Source organism: Oryzias melastigma, linkage group LG13 (assembly GCF_002922805.2).
Source record: "Oryzias melastigma strain HK-1 linkage group LG13, ASM292280v2, whole genome shotgun sequence".
Lineage (NCBI taxonomy): Eukaryota > Metazoa > Chordata > Actinopteri > Beloniformes > Adrianichthyidae > Oryzias > Oryzias melastigma.
Window position 1 is genome coordinate 20,425,621 of NC_050524.1, and position 20,978 is coordinate 20,446,598.

Consider the following 20,978-nt stretch of genomic DNA (forward strand, 5'->3'; position numbering starts at 1 on the left):
GATATAATCATAATTAAAAGACCACTTAGAACACTTTGAAAATAGATCAAAAGATTATTGGAGTAAGTCTTTGAGGGTGCAATTTGTTATTTTGGTTAACAACTATCAGAATCTTCTGGGACTAAAAGTTTAAATATGCCAGCAGGTCTTTCAGTTCCATTTCCATGTGGACATTTTTGTCAGTTCTGCACTGTTGCTTTTCCCCCTAATACTGATTATAACGATGGAGCCTCTTTGATGCAGGGAATGATAATGACATTCGGAAACCTCTCTGTTTTTGGTTCTTTTGATGCCAACAGAAACCTGAAGGCATTGAAAGGGCCTGCAGCGTTATGTGCAGCACTACACTGACCGCTGGCAACAGCCGGAGCAAAGTTTGCATCCAAACTTCTCCGGCTGTCCCTTCCAGGCGGCCCGGTTCCCCCGACGTTCCCCTCTGTATGTTATCTACCCGACTGCCTGTTCGGGGTTCCTCCCTGAAGTTCTTGTTACGTCCGTTAACGATTGGCGATGTCAACAGCCAATGTTTTTATGCCAGTTTGTGTTTGTTGTTTGGATGCTTCTGCTTTAGGCTGCAGCTTTTTTTTTCGCTGCTCTCTCTGGCGGTTTCCCACATCTCTTTCCAGGCGAGAAGAATTAAAAGCCATTAAGCGCCGTCTCCCCCCTGAGAACTGCTCTGTAATTAGCATAACTAATTTAGCAGAAATATTTCTCTTTCCCTTAAATTTGTTGTTGTGTGAAGGAGGGAGGGATGAAATTATGATGTGGCGGAAGAAAATGCCTTCACAGTGTTTGTGTGTCTTTGTGTGCACATTTCTGTCTGATTAAGTTTGTGTGTGTGATTGAGTTTATGTGTCTGCATGTGCGTGTTCTTGCCTATATTGTGTGCATGTGTGTGTGTCACTTGGTGTGTGTTTGTGTGTTTTGAGAGCATGGTTCATTTGTGTGTATGTTTAAATCTATAACTGTCTTTTAGTGTGTGTTTGTTCATGTGTGTATTTTTGTTTGTCTCTTATTGAGTGTTTGTCTTTGCTGTGCTATTGCGCACGGCTGCCACCTGGCTGGACGTGTTGGGAGTCAGTTTGTGGACCTTTTTGTCTTGTGAAATTAATGTGCTTCAATGTTGATGTATTTTTGCTTGTACTTTTAACTCATACCACCCTACAGCGACACAGGCTGAAGATACTTGATTTTTGACATCCTTCCTTTCCTGTACCCTCATGTGTCTTTTTTCGGGCGATAAAGCACTGTCGAGAACGGCTGCTGCCCACCACCTAATTTCCCCCAGGGTGTGTCCCAAAGGGATTAATAAAGCTATGTCTAATTGTCTAATTGTCTGTGTGTGTTGATGTGTCCTTTCTGGGGGCCGCCCCCTCATCGTGGTGGAGGAGTTTAAGGGCTCATGTTATCCTGGGAGCTAAGCTGACAGGTGCTGCTGCCATTGGTAGGATTTCTCAAGGTAGAAGGTCCGAGGTGATGAGGCAGACAAAGAGCGGTTCAGAAGCTCTAGAAGAAAATAAAGGCCCAGACTGGCTTCACTGGACCCATCCCTGGAGCCAGGTCTGGGGTTGGGGCTCACAGGTGAGCGCCTAGTTGCTTGGATTTGCTACCATTCTGGAGTTAATCACGGGTTTGAGGGAGCTTGCTAGTGAGCTTCCAGCTCAGCTGCCAAATGGGTTGTGTACCTTTGACTTTGGGCAGGGAATAGGTCTCTGGCCTACGAGTGGTACAGCAGTTCAGAATACCTGATCTTCTTGTGCCTCGTTTCCACTGAGCAGTCCTGTCCGGTATGGCACAATAAGGAGTGGTACGGTACGATCCGGGTAATTCTGGCGAGAGTTTCCACTCAGTTAAGCCTTTCTTCCACCAACGGTTTGTTTTCGTGGTGTAGACCCTGTTCCACACGATCACCAAGGATGGTAAAGAACATTTGCAGATCCACAGCAGACCAGGCCTTGCTGTTGTTTGCACGCAATTTCAATATAAACTGGTGACCAGAGGAGAACACAGGAAACGACAAAAACCTGAATGCTTACATACGTAGGAAACTTTAGCTTAAATGAGTGCTGTGTTGGTGCTTTCTAATGTCGTAATCACTTTCTGCTAACTACTGAGTGACTACAGCAGTTCCACCTGAACTGTTCTGTTCCACTTTTAAATAGACCTACAACCGAAGGGGAACCCCAAGAGGTTCGGTTCTGTTTAGGCTCCACCTTTTGGCAGCACACCTTCTTTGTGCTGCGCGAGTCCACACAGGCTGTATTGCTGGGTCTGGACTTTTTGGCCAAGAACCATGCTCTGCTCGACCTGTGTGTGCTCCAATTATGGGATGTCAGGAGCAGAATTAACACCTATATGCTGCAATGTGTCGGTGGCTGAGGGCAGGTCAGTTCCACCCCTGAGTGAGGTCTTGGTCCTGGTGGTTGGGTCTTTTGCAACAAGTGCGAGCCTGCTAAATCGTGACTTTGAGGGCTATCTGGAGCCAAATGTTCCCGACACAACTAGACTGGTGGGGGCTTATGTGGTGACGACAGTTAGAGACAATGTTACAATTGTTCAGGTCCTTAACCCGAAGGGGACCGCAGTAGAACTGACTCAGGAGCTACGCATAGGTGACTTATACTCATTGGAGGGAGTGGTTGTGACACCGTCTCTCTCCTCCTCTGATGTTTGCACCGTCCAGCCCCCAGTCCTGCCCGTCACTTTGGAGGAGTCCCCAATCAGTTACATTACAATGGAAGTGCTCAAAATACCATACTGAACCAGACCAAATCGGACCAGACTGCTCAGTGGAAACGAGTTTTTGGTGTCTCTTGGAGGGGTACTGGACAGGGCCCGAAATGGGGGAATTCTTGTCCTCTTGGAGGACTTCTGTGCCCATTTGGGTAAAATGACCTGAAGGGATGTGATTGGAATGAAGGATTCCCCTACCTGAAGCTGTGTTGTTCAGTTGTTGGACTTCAGTTCTTGTGACAGTTTCTTCATAAATACTAAGCTTGAACAAAAGGGTGTCCAGCATTCCCTGTTTTTTTATTTTATTTTTAAGTGTTTATTGATTAAATAGCCTAACATTCTGCAGCTGCATCAGTCACATTTCAAGACATAGATGTAGTTTTTTTATTGTAGAGTGATGGCCTCAATCATTATCTTAACATGTTTGTTATCAAGCTTAAACAGAAAAAGCTTGTTCTTTGGGAGGGCGGGGGGTGGGGGGTGTTTAACTGTAATTATTTGACTGGAACATTTTTTCAGTATATCAGAGGAATATCATAAATGATGGAAAACAGAGATGCTTTTATAAGAACCATTATGGATGTAAATTAATGATGTTGAGAAAAAAAAACTGAATCAACCAAATATTTAATATGACCTTACTGATTACTACATAACTTCATCTAAATTCTGTCTGGGACTTTTTGGTCTGATTTTTGATTATTTTATGCTAAATGTTTTTGTTTGACAGAAACTGCTGTTTCAATGTAAAATTCTCTATATGCATCAGTGCCCAAGAGCAAAGATAAATAGCTGCTTTTTAAAATTAAATGCTTTTCTGCACAGATGTTATGTCAACAACATAAAAAAAAAACTTTCTATTATATTTTAGTAGAAAAAGTGAAAAAAGTGCACTGACAAGAAGGCTAAGAAGTTGCTCTTAAAATGGACTTAACAATCCATATTAAACTCATGTACCATGTGGATTTTTTGTAGGCTTATAGAGGTAAAAAAAAAATCCAGATATTAAAATGTTTTTAATTCAAGAGGCATTTGTCACTGTTAGCTGTGGTTTTGGATCTCAGCTCGTTTTGAGTTCATGTTCTGTTGTGTTTATCCAAAGAGGGAGCACATTTTAGGTGAGGCATTAAATGACAAAAAAAGAACAAAAGATAACATAATCCTACAGGAGGAGACTCTTGCTTGGCATTTTAAAGAGTAAATATCATTTAGCAAAAACTTCATTAAAATGTTAACCTTGACAAAACTTTTAAAAAAGGAAAAATGTGGAGTTTTAAAATCTGTCAGTAGATTTTGTAGAACCAACTTCTTGAACAGTTAGAGGGTTTGGCCTGGTGTTGGACAAAAGACTATAAATCAGAGATAGCATGTCAGTTCTTATTAGATGTGTGCCACAATATCGATATTGCGATATATCGCAATATTTAGTCCTGCGATTCTCGATGGGTTCTCAGCAAGTATTGATCTTTTATTTTTGTTTGAGGAGGCTGTAAAACGTTATATTCGTCATCCTTTAGTGAGACGTTCCTTTGGAGGTAGATAGGGGGTGCATGTTTTAAGACTGGCTGTCTTGGCTTGGTGTCAATGCTTGTCAAAGACATAGTATTACTAATTTCAGCAATGTTGCACAGAAGTGTCTATTATTTGTTGCACAAAATAAGACAAGTTTTTCATTTTGATTGTGTTCAATCTCAAAAATAGATATATTTTCCTAAAAAAAGTGTTCTTCTATATAATATGAGTTATGATTTTTACCAATTATTGCAGTATCGCGATATCATCGATATCGTTAGCCATGTGTCGAGTATCGCATCGCGAGGTACCCAGTGATTCCCAGTCCTTGTTCTTATGGGTTTAGTTTTAAATTTTGAGTTTTGAGGAAATCTTGGAGGCGTACATGAGAGGGATAGATAGATTCAAATGATTTGCTAAATCATCCAAAAATGGTGCAACCAAAAAGCAAAGAAAGTATTTCTCAATCCCTGACCCCTCTGCAGTGTATGCTACTTTTCTGTCTCAGTTCTAGAACAGGTGATGAAGCTCTACTGAACACATTTCCTGTATATGAAGAAGAGGAAAATATGATCAGACTATAGAAATGATAATTACATTTGATTAACTAATATTCTACTGTATCAAATTATTTCTTTTTCATAAGGTCACTTTAGTCTCCTTGTGGCGTAGCGGTGTTGGATGCTGCCTGACGTAACGTCTCGTACACTCGCCGACCTCTCACTTATAGAATCTGACAGCTCTGGGTTGGCAGCCTTCCTGTGGGTGTGTATTTGGAAGTTTCTGTCCCGAGTTCTCAGTTATGACGTGTCATTTGGCTGGAAACTGAACCTTATGTCTGAGTCTTTACTGCTCACAGTTTTTAATGTCTTTAAGAACTTGACTGGCTACTTTTTCCTCAGCTTTTTATTTTTTGCTGTGTCAGCAAAGTGACATCAGTTGCGACAGAACAAGTAGGGCTTGATGAAGGGGTGAGATGGAGGTGACCGTATGGGTGGCTTTTCTCACTGACGGTGGAGGGGCTACAGGGACAAATAGGGATGGATGGGGGGTGGGGGGTGGGCAGGCATTGGGCAAGCTTTTACCGTAATTACTCCCACTTTGATGGGATGAAGAGAAGGATAAGATTGGAGGATTGTGGGTAACACTTGTGCTAAGTGATCCAGTCAAATGGAAATAGAAGTCTGAGCTTCAGAGGAGAGCCAGAATAGGGTTGAAGTGGGAAGAGATCAGAGTGTTTCAGTTTGGGTGATCTCTTTATACAGTGGGGCAAAAAAGTATTTCGTCAGCCACCAATTGTGCAGTTGTTCATCATAGTTATACCTCAACTATCAGAGACAACATGAGAAAACTAAAATCCAGAAAATCACATTGTCTGATTTTTAAATAATTTATTTTTAAATTGTGGTGGAAAGTAAGTATTTGGTCAGTGAGAAAAGCCCATCTCAATACTTTGCTATATATCCTTTTTTGGCAGGAACAGCAGTCAAATGTTTTCTGTAAGTCTTCATGAGGTTTTCTCAAACTTTTGCTGGTGTTTTGGTCCATTCCTCCATGCAGACCTCCTCTAGAGCAGTGATGTTTTGGGGCTGTCACTGGGAAACACAAACTTTCAACCCCCTCCAAAGATTTTCTATGGGTTTCAGATCTGGAGACTGGCTAGGCCTCTCCAGGACCCCGAGTCAGTCCCTGGTGGCGTAGTGTGTTACTGATGGTAGCCTTTGTTTATTTGTTCCCAGCTTTCTGCAGGTCACTCACTAGGTCCCTCCTTGTGATTCTGGGATTTTTGCTGATCATTCATGTGATCATTTTGACTCCATGGGGTGAGATCTTGCAGAGAGCCTCAGAATGAGGGAGATTATCAGTGGTCTTGAATGTCTTTTGTTTCCTAATATTTCTCCCACAGTTGATTTCTTCACACCAAGCTGCTTATTGCAGATTCAGTCTTCCCAGCCTGGTGACGGTACACCATTTTGTTTCTGGTGTCCTTAGACAGCTCTTTGGTCTTGGCCATAGTAGAGTTTGGAATGTGACTGTTTTTGGTAGTTATGAGTGTCTAAATATAAATAACAATTCCAAACAGGTGCCATTAATACATCTAACGTGTTGAGGACAGAGGATCATCTTACAGTGGAAGTTACGGTCTGTGAGAGACAGAAATCTTGCTTGATGTAGGTGACTGAATACTTATTTTCCACCATAATTTGTAAAAAAAATGATTTAAAAAACAGATGATGCGATTTTCTGGGGTTTTTTTCTCATTATGTCTCTCATAGTTGAGGTATGATGAAAATTACAGGCCTTTTTTATCTTATTGGTGGCTAACTAAATAGTATTTTGCCCCACTGAAGGCTGCCGTTTATCAGTTACAAGCAATTTATTGCCTCCAAACAACCGACTCCATTAAAAAATAACCTGTTACGCCTAAAGACACCAAAAAAAAATCCACAGTTGAGCTATGAAATGAACGGTTCAGCTCTTTTACCAACATCTGCTGCTTCACAACAAGTTCTGATTTCCACAGTCACCATCTTAATTCCATTTAACATTTCAGGACTGTAATTTTCCTGAAATACAAAAACATGGGAGGTTAATGGAAGTGTCAGTGATGTGGTATTGGATCATAAATCAGGGATTTGGACAGAAATGATCAGATTTGACCTCATGAACAAAGATCTGCATGAGCAGTCACCTAAACAATTAATCACTGCCCACCAGAAATGGTAGCTCTCATCATTGATACTGTATGTATTCTGAATGGCGGTTGGCTGTGTTGTTAAAGAACCGCGATCAACGTTGTGGTGAATAAGAGTTGCCTTGTTCTAAACTGATAAAAAAAGGTGAAATGAAACATATTCCACCATTATTGATATTTTTAATAATAAAAGAAACAATCCTAAAGGCTTTTGAGGTGAATTGGCTTTGGAGATTAATTGTTTGTGTTGCTGTGGCTTCTTATGTTTTAGTCAAACCTGCATTTAGGTGGATACGGACTGTCTGCAAGTGAAAAGTGGTCAAACCAGTAATATTAAGGTTGTATACCACTCAATGAACCATTGGAAGAAAGAAAATGTTCATACACATTTTTTCTATGGGTATGCTGAGAGCGACAAGTTGTAGTGAACACTCAATAACACAAAAGGGCGAAATAGGTGAGATGTTGGTGTGTCATACTAATTTTTTCAGTTTTTCAATCCTGCCAAATCTTGACAGATATCCAAGAACCTTGTTAGTGATGTTCATGTGATAAGTGTGCACTACTTGCATGAAGCCTGTCTGTTAGAAATTAAGAAATTAGACATCCTGAGAGTAGTTTGTGTGGACATCATACGGCGTTTGTAAGTGTGTAAGTGCTTGTGAGAGTGCTTGTGTGTATGCGTTGCGGACTGGCTGTGTGCTCTTCATCTGTGCCCTCTTCCTGGGAAGGATTTAAAAGTTTCACATAAGTCAGTCCCTTCAGGATTTCGCGATGTCGCGTTTGCAACTATCAACGCAAATTCAAGCAAAGTCGATATTTTTCCTCACCCTCCAAGGTTACATTTTTGTCGCTACTTTGACCAATGTACCACGACAACAGTCATGGTTGACGTTGCAGCTTTCCAGCTGTTTCCCTTTGGATTTCTTTCCATGAGCCGTCCTTTTTTTATTAGCTCTTTTTAGCTCTCTGTAGTTTTTCTTTGCAAGCTGCGCATCAACGGTCATTTGGGCTGAGTGGAAGGGCAGGCGAGAGCGCAAGCGCGGGCGAGTGCGCGCTCAGCGGCTGGGGAGGGTGCGTTGAGCGGGTGCAGAGCGGTCCATCACACGTGGAGCACAACGACCGTGAAAGGATTTGTGATCAGTCAGTATTATGAATAATTGTATTGATTCCTTTCTGGTAGTAGGGAAACAGATTTTGATGTAAGGTGCAAAAAGAAAACATACTTGGCTTTAAAATACCTTTAATTTATTGTGTTGAGAAAAAAAAAATTGAAATTGTGACTTTAAAACTGTGAATTGAATCAAATCGTGGCTTGACTGAATCATTACATTCCTAGCATAATTCATACAATGGTACATTCCCTTTTCATGATGTGGTGGCCGTACAAGACTTAAGGCACACCTAGACCCCTCTTAAGATGCAGCTGCTCCTCTTGACGACCCGCCGTAGATTGTACAAAAAAAAAAAAACCATAACACTTGGTCAATTGGTCCATGTGACTAGGGCTCTGTACACACCAAACATGTGTTTTAACTAATGCTGGCCAGGCACAAACCATATTTATTCATTTTCCCTCAATGATCAGTTTTCAAACAGCTGACGATTGGTGTTTTTAAAAGAGCACTACCCATATGTCACTACCAAATCCGAGTTTCTGATTGGTCAAAATTTAATTGACTGAACTTTCTTCATGTGTTCAGTTGCCGCAGGTTTTTTACGTAGAGTCCGCAAACTGACTTAAAAACTTGCGTAGTCCATCCATCCATTCATCCACTGCTAATCCCACTGTGTCCCTTTGGGGTCATGGGACTGCTGGAGCATAACTGGGCTATTTGTGGGCATAGACTGGGTACACCCTGGACAGGTCACCAGTCTGTCGCAGGACCACAAACTTGTGTAGTGACATGTGAATGTGAGAGTTTTGACTGCAAAAGCCAGAAACTTGCATGTGAGTATGTTTACATAGATTTTTATTGGAAATACGCATTTGAACAGGCGTTTCTGAGTTCTGTCTTGGGAGCTACTTCCTCTTACCTGTGAAAGCTTCAAGAATCATGACCCATAATGCATTTGTCTCTTCCCTCTGACCGACGAGTTGATATCGACTTTTCTCTCACGTGACGTTCATCCTAACCAACGATAGCGAATGCTACACATGCAAGTATTGCATTTGCCATTCATCAGAGCCGGAGGGAGAGCCTGCCAGTCATGCTAGTAATTACAGCAGGGACCGTTTTAATTGCAGTTGACTGTCAAAGCTTCTATTTTTGCAGTAAGACCAAAGTCAACTTTTTTCCACACACCCCCAAACTGTGCCCTCCATCCAAGTGTTGGGCTCATATCTCCATGAATCACCTGCTTGTTCCTATTTAAAACCGACTCACAAGACATGCATCTGCGAGCTTGAAGTGCTGTAAACAGAGCTAATGCAGTCATTTATATTTTCATTCATGCCCACGCACTCAAACACACAGGGGTCTGCAGCAGCAAGCACTGGCAGCTTATTATCCGTGTGTAGTTTTGGTTTTAATTGATTCTGTCTCTGCATTAACTCTGAATTTGTTTTATGCTGCGTTGAAGTCACGCAGGAGTAAATAACTCTGAATATATGCATGTGGGGGGGCAGCACAGGTTAAGATTCGTTAAATAAGAAGCGGCAAAAGAAGAAAACTTAATGTTTAAGTGATGCTTTAAATATTACACAAATGTGTGTAAAGTTTTATGGAAAATATTTTTGCACATGAAATGAGTTCCTAACTATTTGGTTTAAATGCTTTATTTTGATCCTTATGGGTTTTGTAGGGTATTAAATGATGATCCTTACGTATTTGTGTCTCAATACAGGAAAAACTATTTTTACTTTTTTATTTGATGATATCAAGAGGTTTTTGTAGAAACTTGAAAGATTGAAAATGTTAACTGAAATGTTGAAACTGTAGGGGAAGTCTGATAGATGTGGATGTAGATTACGTTTAGGACACTTTTTTTGATTTAGTGAGCAATACCTTTAAAGCTTGAAGAAAAGAAAAGCTTCTGTGGGAATATAAACTAATATGGACTTAATCAATATTTTTTTGTGATTTACTTAAGATATTTTTTTCTGAGTACCCTTTTGGATGATGATCTTTTTCTGATCTCCTCCCAGTTTCCTGTGGCTGAACTGTAACATCCCCCTTTTCTCCTGTTTTCCCCCCAGGCCCACTTTTCGCTACTTCACCTGGCACACGTGTGTGTTGGGCATCATCGGTTGTGCCGTCATGATGTTCCTAATCAACGCCATCTACGCCTCAGCCAGCATCGCCTTCATGCTTCTCCTGCTCCTGCTGATTCACTATCTCAGTCCCACCTCCAGCTGGGGATACATCAGCCAGGCTCTCATTTTCCACCAGGTCTGACAAGCACACACAAACAGACTCATTCAGCCGCACGTGCGCCGCGCTGCCCTGTCATTACTATAGCAACTAAAATCTCATCCCCACCACTTTACAAGAACCTGTACCTCTGCCAAGCAATCGTTCCATCACATTTATGGAGACGTACGCGCACAGACTGCCCCCCCCCAGTCGATGCTTTTACATTTAGCAGATAAACACACACATTCTCCTTCTTTTTTTATCTTCCTCACACATTACACCTTGTCATTCCTACAGCAACAATCTATCAAGTTTATATCAGGCTACCACACACATACACACGCATCTGTTTGAATTTATTCCCACAGCAACACTTATTTACGGCCCAAACAGAGCTTCCCATCATTCAGCCCTCCGTGTCCTTTATCCGACGAGCCTGCAGCTCTGAAGGAGACGCCAGTCTGCTGCCAGGAGGGCCCACAGCTGAGGACAGCTGCTGCCAAAGCTGCCGGCGGCTGTGGGAAGAGAGAGCCAGCTTGGTGGGGTTCAGTTAAAGCATCACAGCGACCTGCGCTTTCCTCAGTCGCAACATCGTGGATCCAAAGTTTGCGGCTCTTTGCAAATCAGTCGGATTGATCTTTTTACTCTGAGCGCATTGAACTCCTAGAAGTTCGTGGAAATATAGCAAACCTATTGCAGATTAAACGTTCATCCTATAAGTTATTAGTTTAATTCTACTTAATTAACAAAGTCCATAGTAAAAATTGTTGTAAATAGTTAGAAATAGCATTAATGTAGAATTGAAATATACTTTTAACCATTTTCCTCTCCAGGTTATATAACGTAAGTGCATCTGATTGGATGTGGGTAATGTGTTTCATGAATAATAGATCATTTCCATGAACTTTAAATGGAAGTCCTACATTATGTTAGTGTAATTTTATAAATGAACCCCCCCTGTGTTGCACCCTCCCCTGCGGTTGAGCAGTTTTTATATAAGTTTCTCTAATGGAAAGTAAGAGGCGGACCACATATGTTGGTGTGAAGAAGACGCGTTCTGCTGCTGCTGCTGCAGCCGGCGGCGGCAGCGGCCCTGGACGCCAGCTGAGTGACATTAAACGGAGCTGAAACACACAACCTAAGAATGGTAGACAGTCAACAACTGCATTTAGGCGAGAAAAAGAGAAAGAAAAACAGAAGCGGGAGAAAGCTTTTTAGATCAGAGGAACAGAAGGGGGTTGAGTATATAAGCAATAAGAAGGTTATGAGTGATGGAGAAGCTAAGTGATGGATGAAGCTGAAGCAGCAGTGAATTGATGGATGGGGAGATGGGAAAATAGAGATAAAATGAGACAGATGATCAGCAGAGTGGAGACAGTCGGACACTGCCTCCGGGACCTTGTTTTCATCTTTTACTGTAAAAGTTGTGGTGATCATCACAGTGTTTGGTGGATCTTCACGTTTGATTGATGGGCATAAAGAGCCACATGTCGCAGATGAACCTGCAGTTAAAACAGCTGTGGAGGTGGACACTTTCTCATCGTGACACATTTTCATGTCTTTAGCACAATGCAGAAGAAAAAGAAAAACTTTATTTTTTAATGAAACGTTTGGATCACTACTTGGTAGCAGGAAGTTCTCATTAGGTGTTTAAAATGTTCTTGTTTAAATGTAAAATTCCTGTCTTATTTAAGATTTTATCATTGATGGTACTACCTTTTTGCTCTACTACCTTTATCAATAATGATATATATATTGTGATAGAACTTTTTGGAATGAGTCTGTTGCAGTAGACTTTTATTTTGAAGGGTCCAACACCCCCACAGTCAATTCCGTGCATCATCTCTGTGTAACATTTAGTTTCAGCTGATAAAGCAGCGGGACATTTGGCGATTTTTAATGGAAGACAAACCCGCTGGACTCAGAGAAGAGAGGCACAAATGCATAAACTCTGATGGATGGACTCCAAACTGGGCCTGATATGAGTACACATACACATGAAAAAACAAGACTATAAAGAGCATGAACAAGAGCTAACAACCTTAAACATCATGAATGCGGCTGGACTGTATGAGTAATTAGTCAGTATAGGTGAGTCAAAGTGGAGTTGAAGGGAAATATAAGGGTGAAGCTGAAAGTGCAGCACAGATCTTACCAGTTATAGCGACGTTACACAACCGCACTGAAACAGCTGCAGAACTCGCCATGTGAAGAACCACCTTTATCGTGTTTGTCTTCCACCAACCAGTCACTGCTGCCCACCACCTGCACAAGGGGCCACACACCAGCCCCTCCTCCAATGACCTCCCAGGGAAACGTTGCAGTTTTTGTCCTGATGTTGATCTAGTTTACCTCCTCCGTCACCTTCTAAACATAAAAAGGGACAAAGACTCAATAGTTTGACATTTCCAGAAGGAAACTAAATCGATCTTGTAGAACAGGTTAGATGAAAAAATCAATACTGGCCTCATGTTTGGTAAAGAAAAAAAAAAAGAAAGAGTCTCCCTTGGTCCACACAGTCTGACCTGCAGCAATGAAACTCTGCCTGGTTTTGTTTTTGTGTGGTTGACAGCATGTGGCTCTTCGCGAAAGAAGTAAACAAGACAGAAAGACAGGTAGAAATATACTGTATGTTCCCTGTTTTTCTTGTTCCGGTTACCAGCTTTGGCCAGCTTTTAGGTATCCATTATCACTTTTTTAATGGACACCCTGCAGCCAATCAGAGCCGAGCATTCGCTCTGACCATGGTTTAATAAAAGTTATTGCTCCGTACATGTGTGTGTTCAAGACGAGGTGCCCAAATCGTTATCTTTTAACACAGAAAGATTGAAATAAATGGGTTAAAATGTGCAGTTTTTGTGATAAATATATGGTAAAATATTTAGCTTAATAAAGCCTAACCCCTTTTCACTGTCCCGCCCCCTGAAGGTGCGTAAATACCTGCTGATGCTGGACGTGAGGAAGGACCACGTCAAGTTTTGGCGGCCCCAGATCCTCCTGATGGTTTCCAACCCTCGCAGCAGCGTGGGCCTCATCACCTTCATCAATGACATCAAGAAAAGTGGCCTCTACGTTCTCGGACATGTCCAGCTGGGAGACCTCAGTAAGCTGTTCACCATTCGAGTTTTTAGTTTCGATGCCTCCGTTGTTCCCCTCACGACTTTGACTTTGCACTTTTGTGCAGCTCCTCACGTAAACCAACTCAGTGTGAGAGTAAGACTAATAATTATGTGCGAAATAATTCAGAGATCCTGATGGGATGGAGTTCTTGGACAATTTAACACCATTATTAAATTTAGTGGAAGCAATGAAAAAGCTAAAAGCTTGTTTTTTTCTGGCTACCTAAACACAACTGCCAAAAAATAATAAGTTTTTATGGAATCTCTTAATGGAAATATAGATATAAATATATATCTCCTTAGTGTGTCCTACCTTTAGATGTAAGTTGACTAAGTGCACACACAGCACTCTGCTGTTTTATTCTGCTGATGTTCTGGGTGAAGGGTCACTCGCAGACCTTTCCTCTGGTTTCTCCGAGGAATGTCGATGATAAATGGGATCAGAACTCATCGGAATATCAATGATTTTGAGGGTTACATATTGAAACGAATTATTTTTGTTTGTGCTCTTCTTCTTTTGCTGAAGAAACTGAAGTGGAGCTACTTGATAAGACTACTCTCCTCCAGCAGCTGCGGAGCCCAAAATAAATATATTTTTTTTATCAATGGAAACACCCTGTAAAATAAAGTAAAATAGAAACCAGAACCGAGCTTTCTTCTAGATCTCCAGTTCCGTCTCCGGCTTTATTTGGCTGTCATCTGTTGTGTCTGGCATCTCTCACCTTATGCTGTTCAGCCATTTTCACGGTTTGTTTTTCCATTCTTCTCCAGACACTTTACCATCTGATCCCCTGCAGTCCCAGTATGATTCCTGGCTGTCTCTGGTGGACCATCTGAACATAAAAGCCTTCGTCAACCTGACGCTGGCGGACTCTATCCGTCATGGCGTCCAGCATCTCCTGTTTATCTCAGGATTGGGTCAGTCTCTGCAAATATTACACTACGTCCTCAGGAAGAGTTTGTGCTGATCTATTTTTCTGTAGATGCCTTGTTTCATCACAGTCGATGTGTTAAATGATTTTAGTTTAAAGGAAAATAATACCAGAAACTGACAACTTATTATGGTTTTATCATCTGGAGTAAACTTGAAAATCATAAACAAAAAGTTGAAAAAATGATTCAACAGGATCTTCTGGACGATGTGATTCTCACAGTTCCCCCTGGTTACAGCCTCCATCAGCCGCTCAGGCAGCTGTGCTTGCTTTTCTGTCTCTAGCGGGAAAACGCTGGTGATGTGTCTCACTCTTCTAACAAGCCTGTTGTTGTCAGGAGCCGCGTTGCACACCGGGACACCAAATTAAGAGAGTTTCTGAAGCTCTGGGATGTTCTGACTACATCCCAGTCCCCCACCGCCGTTTCTAACGACTCAACTGCATCGTTCCCTGGATGGTGTACATGACTCCTGTCTGTCAGGATGTCATCTCAGCTCCTTGGGAGAGTTAAGATGTATTTCTTATGGAGGACTCAGGAGGGTCGTGCCCCCTCCCTCTGTCAGCTGCCATGTTTAGTAGGGCTGTGTTGATAAAATCAATCTGAATCAATCTAAGCTTAATAGATCAATAAACAATCTATAAAAGTAGAGATCAATCTAACTCATTTTGCTAAAATCTGAAAATTATTGGCAATACCCAGCCCTAATGTTGAGTCACTTTTAATGAAAACACTATGTAAACACGTTTCAGGCTTCTGCGTTCAGAACTCTTACACTCACGTGTCCCCATAACAGTTTTTGGGCTCCACATACAAAATGCCCGGTCATTGACTGCATGTTTAAAGTTAAACCAGATCAGATTTTGACCAATCAGGGCCTCAGATGGATGGGATTCCTTCTAATTCACCGAAGTGCCAACTGTTTGAAAAGTGATCACAGAGGAGGAATAAATTGTTGCAATTTGTGCCAGACCAGAATCATGTGCAAGATAGCGGTACACTTCATTTTCATGGCGTCCTTTCAGGTGGTCGTACAAGCCTCAAGAAACACCCATGCTCCTCGTAAGTTTTGTAGAGAGGAGGGTCCGCTCTACAACTCTTCTCAGACCTGGACAACCTACCAAGGTCTTATCAGGATGTGACCAAAAAGGTTTTATTCGACAAACTTCTCTCTCATTCTTGCCTCATGTGCTGTTTCCTTTCCGCAGGTGGGATGCGACCGAATACTCTGGTTTTGGGTTTCTATGACAACTGTCCTCCAAATGACAGGCTGAACTATCCCTCCATATCCTCCAGTCAGTTCACAAACCCCTCCAACCTCAGCCAGGAGCTGGAGGAGCCTCCTCTCTTCCACTTTGCCTCCCTGCGGGGGAGTGCAGACAAACAGGACTCTGGTGAATTTGAGGATGGGAAGGTTCTGGGGCCTGAAGAATACGTGGCCATCATTGCCGATGCCATGAAGATGCTTAAGAATGTAGTGCTAGCTCGATACTTCAACAACTTTGACCGATCGCAGGCTCTCCTACCGTCCTCCTCTGCTCCTGGAAAGGGCTCGGTGTTTGTCGACGTCTGGCCGGTCAATCTGCTGCGGCCCGACAGCAGCAGCTACGTTGACACCTGCTCCCTGTTCCTGCTGCAGCTAGCATGCATCCTCAACATGGTGAGGACGTGGCGCAAAGCGTCACTCCGTCTCTTCCTGTGCGTGGAGGAGGGCAGAAGCGTCAAAGGCTCCGAGGAGAAACTGGGCCAGTTACTAAAGGATCTGAGGATCAAGGCTCAGGTGATCCCGGTACCCTGGGACCAGGTGGTAGCTCTTCACTGGCAGCGCCAAGGCGGGTGGAGCAAGAAGCCCACCGACCCCCCCGCGGACGAGAGCGTGGCCAGAGCCGAAGAGGACGAGAACCAAGACGACTACGTCAACAGCTTCCCGAGTAACGTCACGCGTCTGTCAGACGACTACCTGTCAGCCGTCAACAAGCTGATCCTGGATCAGACCCGACCCCCCCCTGCTGTGAGGTTTCTGTACTTGCCACGCCCCCCAGCTGACACCCGCGGCTACTCCGCATACCTGCGGCAGCTGGAGCTGCTGACTCAGGACTTGGGACCCACACTCCTCATTCACGGGGTCACACCTGTCATCACTACAGACCTCTGATAGCGCTCTATGTTAAATCTTGTCCTTCTCGATTATCTGAAGGGGGCGATCAGAATGAGATGAATCAAATCCGATTAAGTGATTACATCTCTGAATCAGAAGTGCCTTCATTCCTTTGCCTTTATCAACAAACACTAGGTGCTACTGTGGGACTTGTTTTATTCCAAAAAATAATTGCATTGTGGGATCTCAGGATGACATTCCCAACCTCTAAGTGCACTTTTGTTTTCCTGCATGGAGTTTTCCAAGAAACCATTTTAGTGTTTACAGCAACATGAACTTCATGGATTATCTATGACATTTTATAAAATGATTTTTTTGTATTTTATAGAAGGATACTAACAACTACTCCACAAGCCAAGACTTGAATTCTGATGACGATGTTTATTTAAAGCAGTGACATTCCTCTCAGGGGGAGGTGGGTTAGTACCAGCTGAAGTCAGCTGACTTCCTTCTTAATACTATTGTGTTTGGGGCAACACTTTTTTATGAAATCGAATCCATTCCTTTTATTTTGACAATCAACAGGGAAATTGTGCGGGTGGAGTGTTTGACAGCTCCGTCTTAAATTTGGTTTTCGCCGACGAGTTCTTGTTTTTACACTACACTCCTGGTTCGACGTTTCCTGCATTTCTGTGAAAAAGAAAGCTGCAGGCTACAGTTTATAGAAGAAATGAAACATTCCGACTTTGAATTACTGTCAAAATCTGAACTAAATCCAATAAAATGTCCAAGATTTAAAGAAGTGACAAAGAAAAAAAAACAAAAAAAAGTCTTTGTGTCATTTTTTCATCCCAGCAGGAGATTGGATCCAAAAGCCAGATGAGAGCTAAGCATGCCCCCGGGGGCGTCTGGACTTGGGTTTCATTTCAGTTGAAGACCCGTTTGTGCGTCTCCCAGCAGAGAGGGCGGGGCTTGTTGCGCGAGCACACACTTGTTTATCTGAGGCAAAGCTGGCAAACGAGGCCTGAGACGCTGGGAGGGATGGGAGGCGATGCCTGCCACACAAATTACCTTGTGCTCCAGTCTCCCTCACTGCCAGCCAAGCAGAAATGGATTCCATCTCAGCTCTGAGGAGAACAACAGATTGGAGACATAAGACCAAACAACTATTGATATCAGTTCTGGAGGCGAGAGGCTGACATTTATCAGAGGGGGAAAGACCTGCGACCCTGAGAGAGTTTGACGTTTGTGTGGAGGTGTGTGTGTACAGTTAGAAGGCTGGGTTACCACTAAGTCTTGATAGAAATACAGCCCAATGGCAATAAGATATTTAAAAAGTGCTGGAATTTAACTAGAAGGTAATTCCTTTTGGAAAATTATTATTTCTTATACCATAGTCCAATACTCAACTCTGATTGGCTGCTGGGTGTGGTTAAAAAGGTATAATCCACAATGATAATGCATATACTGCTGCATCTCAGATCTATGTCTGCTCAACCAGCTCAGCCGCATGTTGTCATGTTACCGTGACAACAAGCCACATCACATATCAAATGGTCTTTTTTTTTTTTTTTAAAGCGATCTAAACCAAAGAAATAACACGAGTAAAGTATTAAATATTGAAGGAATATTTATTTCTTTTTCAAGTGACCATGGTATAAGCAGGATAATGCCCTTCAAAGTGTGCATTATCAGAAATTATCGCACTTTTCAGAAGCAACTGGTTCAGGCCTCTACGGCGTGCATTAACTTCTAATAATCCACACTTCAACTGGTATTATCCCTTCCATCGATAGAACAAGTTGATTATTTCATCTCTTTATACTAGTTAACAAGCTGTTGTCAACATTTGGTCTACAAAGCCAGCATGCTAGTTGTATGTTTCAAACAGCTGTGTGGTTAAAGGGTCTCCAAACAGGGAAGTTGGAGGCTGACTCCACCCACAGCTGAAATGTGAAAATCCAGTCCACGGTGGGGTTGGGGAAGAGGTCTGTTATCAGCTTCAGATCAAGAAGGGGGACTTAAATTCATTGACCAATCATGAAATTCAAATGTAATACCTCAATTCAACCTGTATTCCAACCTGTTTTCCAAGAATCAAACGCATTTATTTTAATTTAAAAAAAAAATTAGGGGATTGTGTCTGGGTGAAATTATATGACACAGTCTTTCAGAAGATATAGAAGAACATTTATGAAAGAAAAAGCCTGAAGAAAGATTTGGCAGATTTCCACCAATTTAATATTTCGAACCAAGACTCTACCATCTGTAGGTGAAGAACATACACTAGTATTGGTAGCGAGCGTCCAGTGAGAACACCATATGCTAAAAGCATGTTTCAGAATGTCTATTTTGGCGCATTCTTGAACGTGCATCACATACCCCGCACATGCCCATCTTGTTTCAAGTGGTACTTCCCGTTTGGAATGCCAGGTGGGAGGGGCCACTCAGTCAGGTTCTCATACACAGTAAGTGATTCGGTGTCTGAATTCCATCACTGCTAACTATTAAGAGCACTTTGTAGAGTGTCAAAGTCATTTCTGCAAAGAGATACTTTTAGAATTGCGCGGAGTCCTGGGTCGGTTTGTCACCGACACCAAATTTGCCACAAGTTAGCAAATACCCTTCATTTATTAGAATTTTGGTTGCCTAGGTTGCAGAAAAGACTAAATAGAAAAGATTAGTTTCAAGTTAACCATCTGTGGACATGGGAAACTCAGTGTCTTATCAGACGACCTCGTCTTCTCCAGGAGGCATGTTAAGAAACACAATGGATCCTCTCAGCAGAGCGCAGCAGACTTCACATGCAGGTTAACCAGAATAAAAATAAAAGGCTTTTAGATTTATAAAAGAATATACACATAAAAATATTTACACTGACATAGAGTGCTCTCCTTTTTTCGGGTGATATCGGAATCTACATTTGTAAAATCCAATACCCAGAAGTCTTAAAATTAAGCGTGTAGCAATGCTCACTGGAATTGCGAATATGGACCACAATGCATTGCAGTTGAATGATTCGTCATTTGAAAGAAATGTTTGTTAATTTATTTTAAATGTTCATCGACAGAACAGTCTTTATAAAATGCTCATATTTTTTAGATGTTTACTTCGTTAATGAGGTGACATCATGTTTGACATAAAAATAAATGTAGCGAGGAGGGCTGGAGAGCAAACGGGACGGCAAGGATTGCGATAGGATGGCATTCATGTAAGTAAAATACTGATTGAGATAAGATTGAAGGAGCAGAATGGAACTGAAATGAAGAATAATGAGAAGATTGGAGAGAAAACAAGCAGTAAAAAGGATGCAAAAATAAGAGCTGGGTGGGGTTGGAAAGACCTTTGCTGATGTGTTTCCACAAATAATATGCAGCCAAGGTAATATGACCCATTCATTCTCCAAACTTTAGTGCACTTGACCCCAACAACCCTGAAAGAATGATAAACAAGGACGCTGACCTGTTCTTCACGTGAGAGCATCCAGTATTAAAGCTGCAGCGAGGCCAGGAGAAGCTGGAATGAGACCTCTGTGAGCTGCTTCCTCTAAGAACTAAGATGTGAAGATTCCTGAGAAGCTGCTCCGTCCTTGATCAGGGATCGGCTTTAAGAGTTTGGGTCTCTTGCTATTTCAAAAGAAACAGTGCTGAGCCTCATGGTGGGTTGAACTCAAAATACATCGCAGATCCAACTAGCTGTTGTTTGACATACAGTATACCTATTTATAAATCTGTTCCTTCCTTCAGACATAAAACCAAACCAGTAAAGTTCTTATACCTGCTGCTCCATAAACATGTCTTCATTAAACATTCAGGATCCTAACACTCTGCTGCTGACTTGGATGAACTGTGTTAATTGAAGTGTTTGTCTCCGTCTTTATAGTCACTTAGCTAAAGTTACATTCAAGATAACTAACCGTAAATATTCTAGCAGGTTTTGGTGAGTTTGGATCGAAACTCGCCACTAGAGCTGCATTTCTTTCCCAGCAGCCTTTAGTGTTAATTATTCCTGTTAAAAATAACTGTCACATCAGGACAGTAAATGGCGCTCTTCTTGTTTGTTCTTATTAAATCTGCAAATTGGAGTTTTTTTTTTGCTCTCTGCATCCGGATCCAGGTCTCTCCAAAGGTGCATCACTTCTATTCTAAAGTGCTCCTGATGGGACCTGAAGTCATGACTTAAACTGCATTACAGTTGATTACAGCTTGTAGAAAAGTATGTTTAGGTTAATTAATTCAGCTTTGATGTGAAGAGTGGAAAGACTTAAGGACTTGCTGATTTTTATCATGTGATTTTAATATTTTGAGAGCTTGTAGATGATATTAGAATGTAAAACTTGGGGACTGACTAAAAAAAATCCCTGCATCAGAAATACATCTTAAGTAACATAACATTTGGGAGTGTTGCATTGAATCTGATCATCTGTTATGGATTTCTATTTTGTCCATGGTCATGTTGCTGGGTATCCTTACATGTAATTTTAAGGATGGGTTTGTTGGAAAAATGTAGTTGTTTCTCTTGACAGGAACATATTT

General features: G+C 41.9%; 1 protein-coding gene across 2 annotated transcripts in view; it reads left to right on the forward strand.

The window, feature by feature from the left end:
- Positions 1-17,272, forward strand: part of zgc:153039 (uncharacterized protein LOC767698 homolog) — a 63,358-nt gene extending 46,086 nt beyond the window's left edge. For both annotated transcript variants that reach the window (XM_024277747.2, XM_024277746.2), the window contains 4 exons: positions 10,140-10,332; positions 13,225-13,399; positions 14,187-14,333; positions 15,554-17,272. In XM_024277747.2, coding sequence (XP_024133515.1) covers positions 10,140-10,332; positions 13,225-13,399; positions 14,187-14,333; positions 15,554-16,500 — 1,462 coding nt within the window. In that variant the 3' untranslated portion in view covers positions 16,501-17,272. The remainder of the gene's footprint in view (positions 1-10,139; positions 10,333-13,224; positions 13,400-14,186; positions 14,334-15,553) is intronic.
- Positions 17,273-20,978: the final 3,706 nt, after the last annotated feature.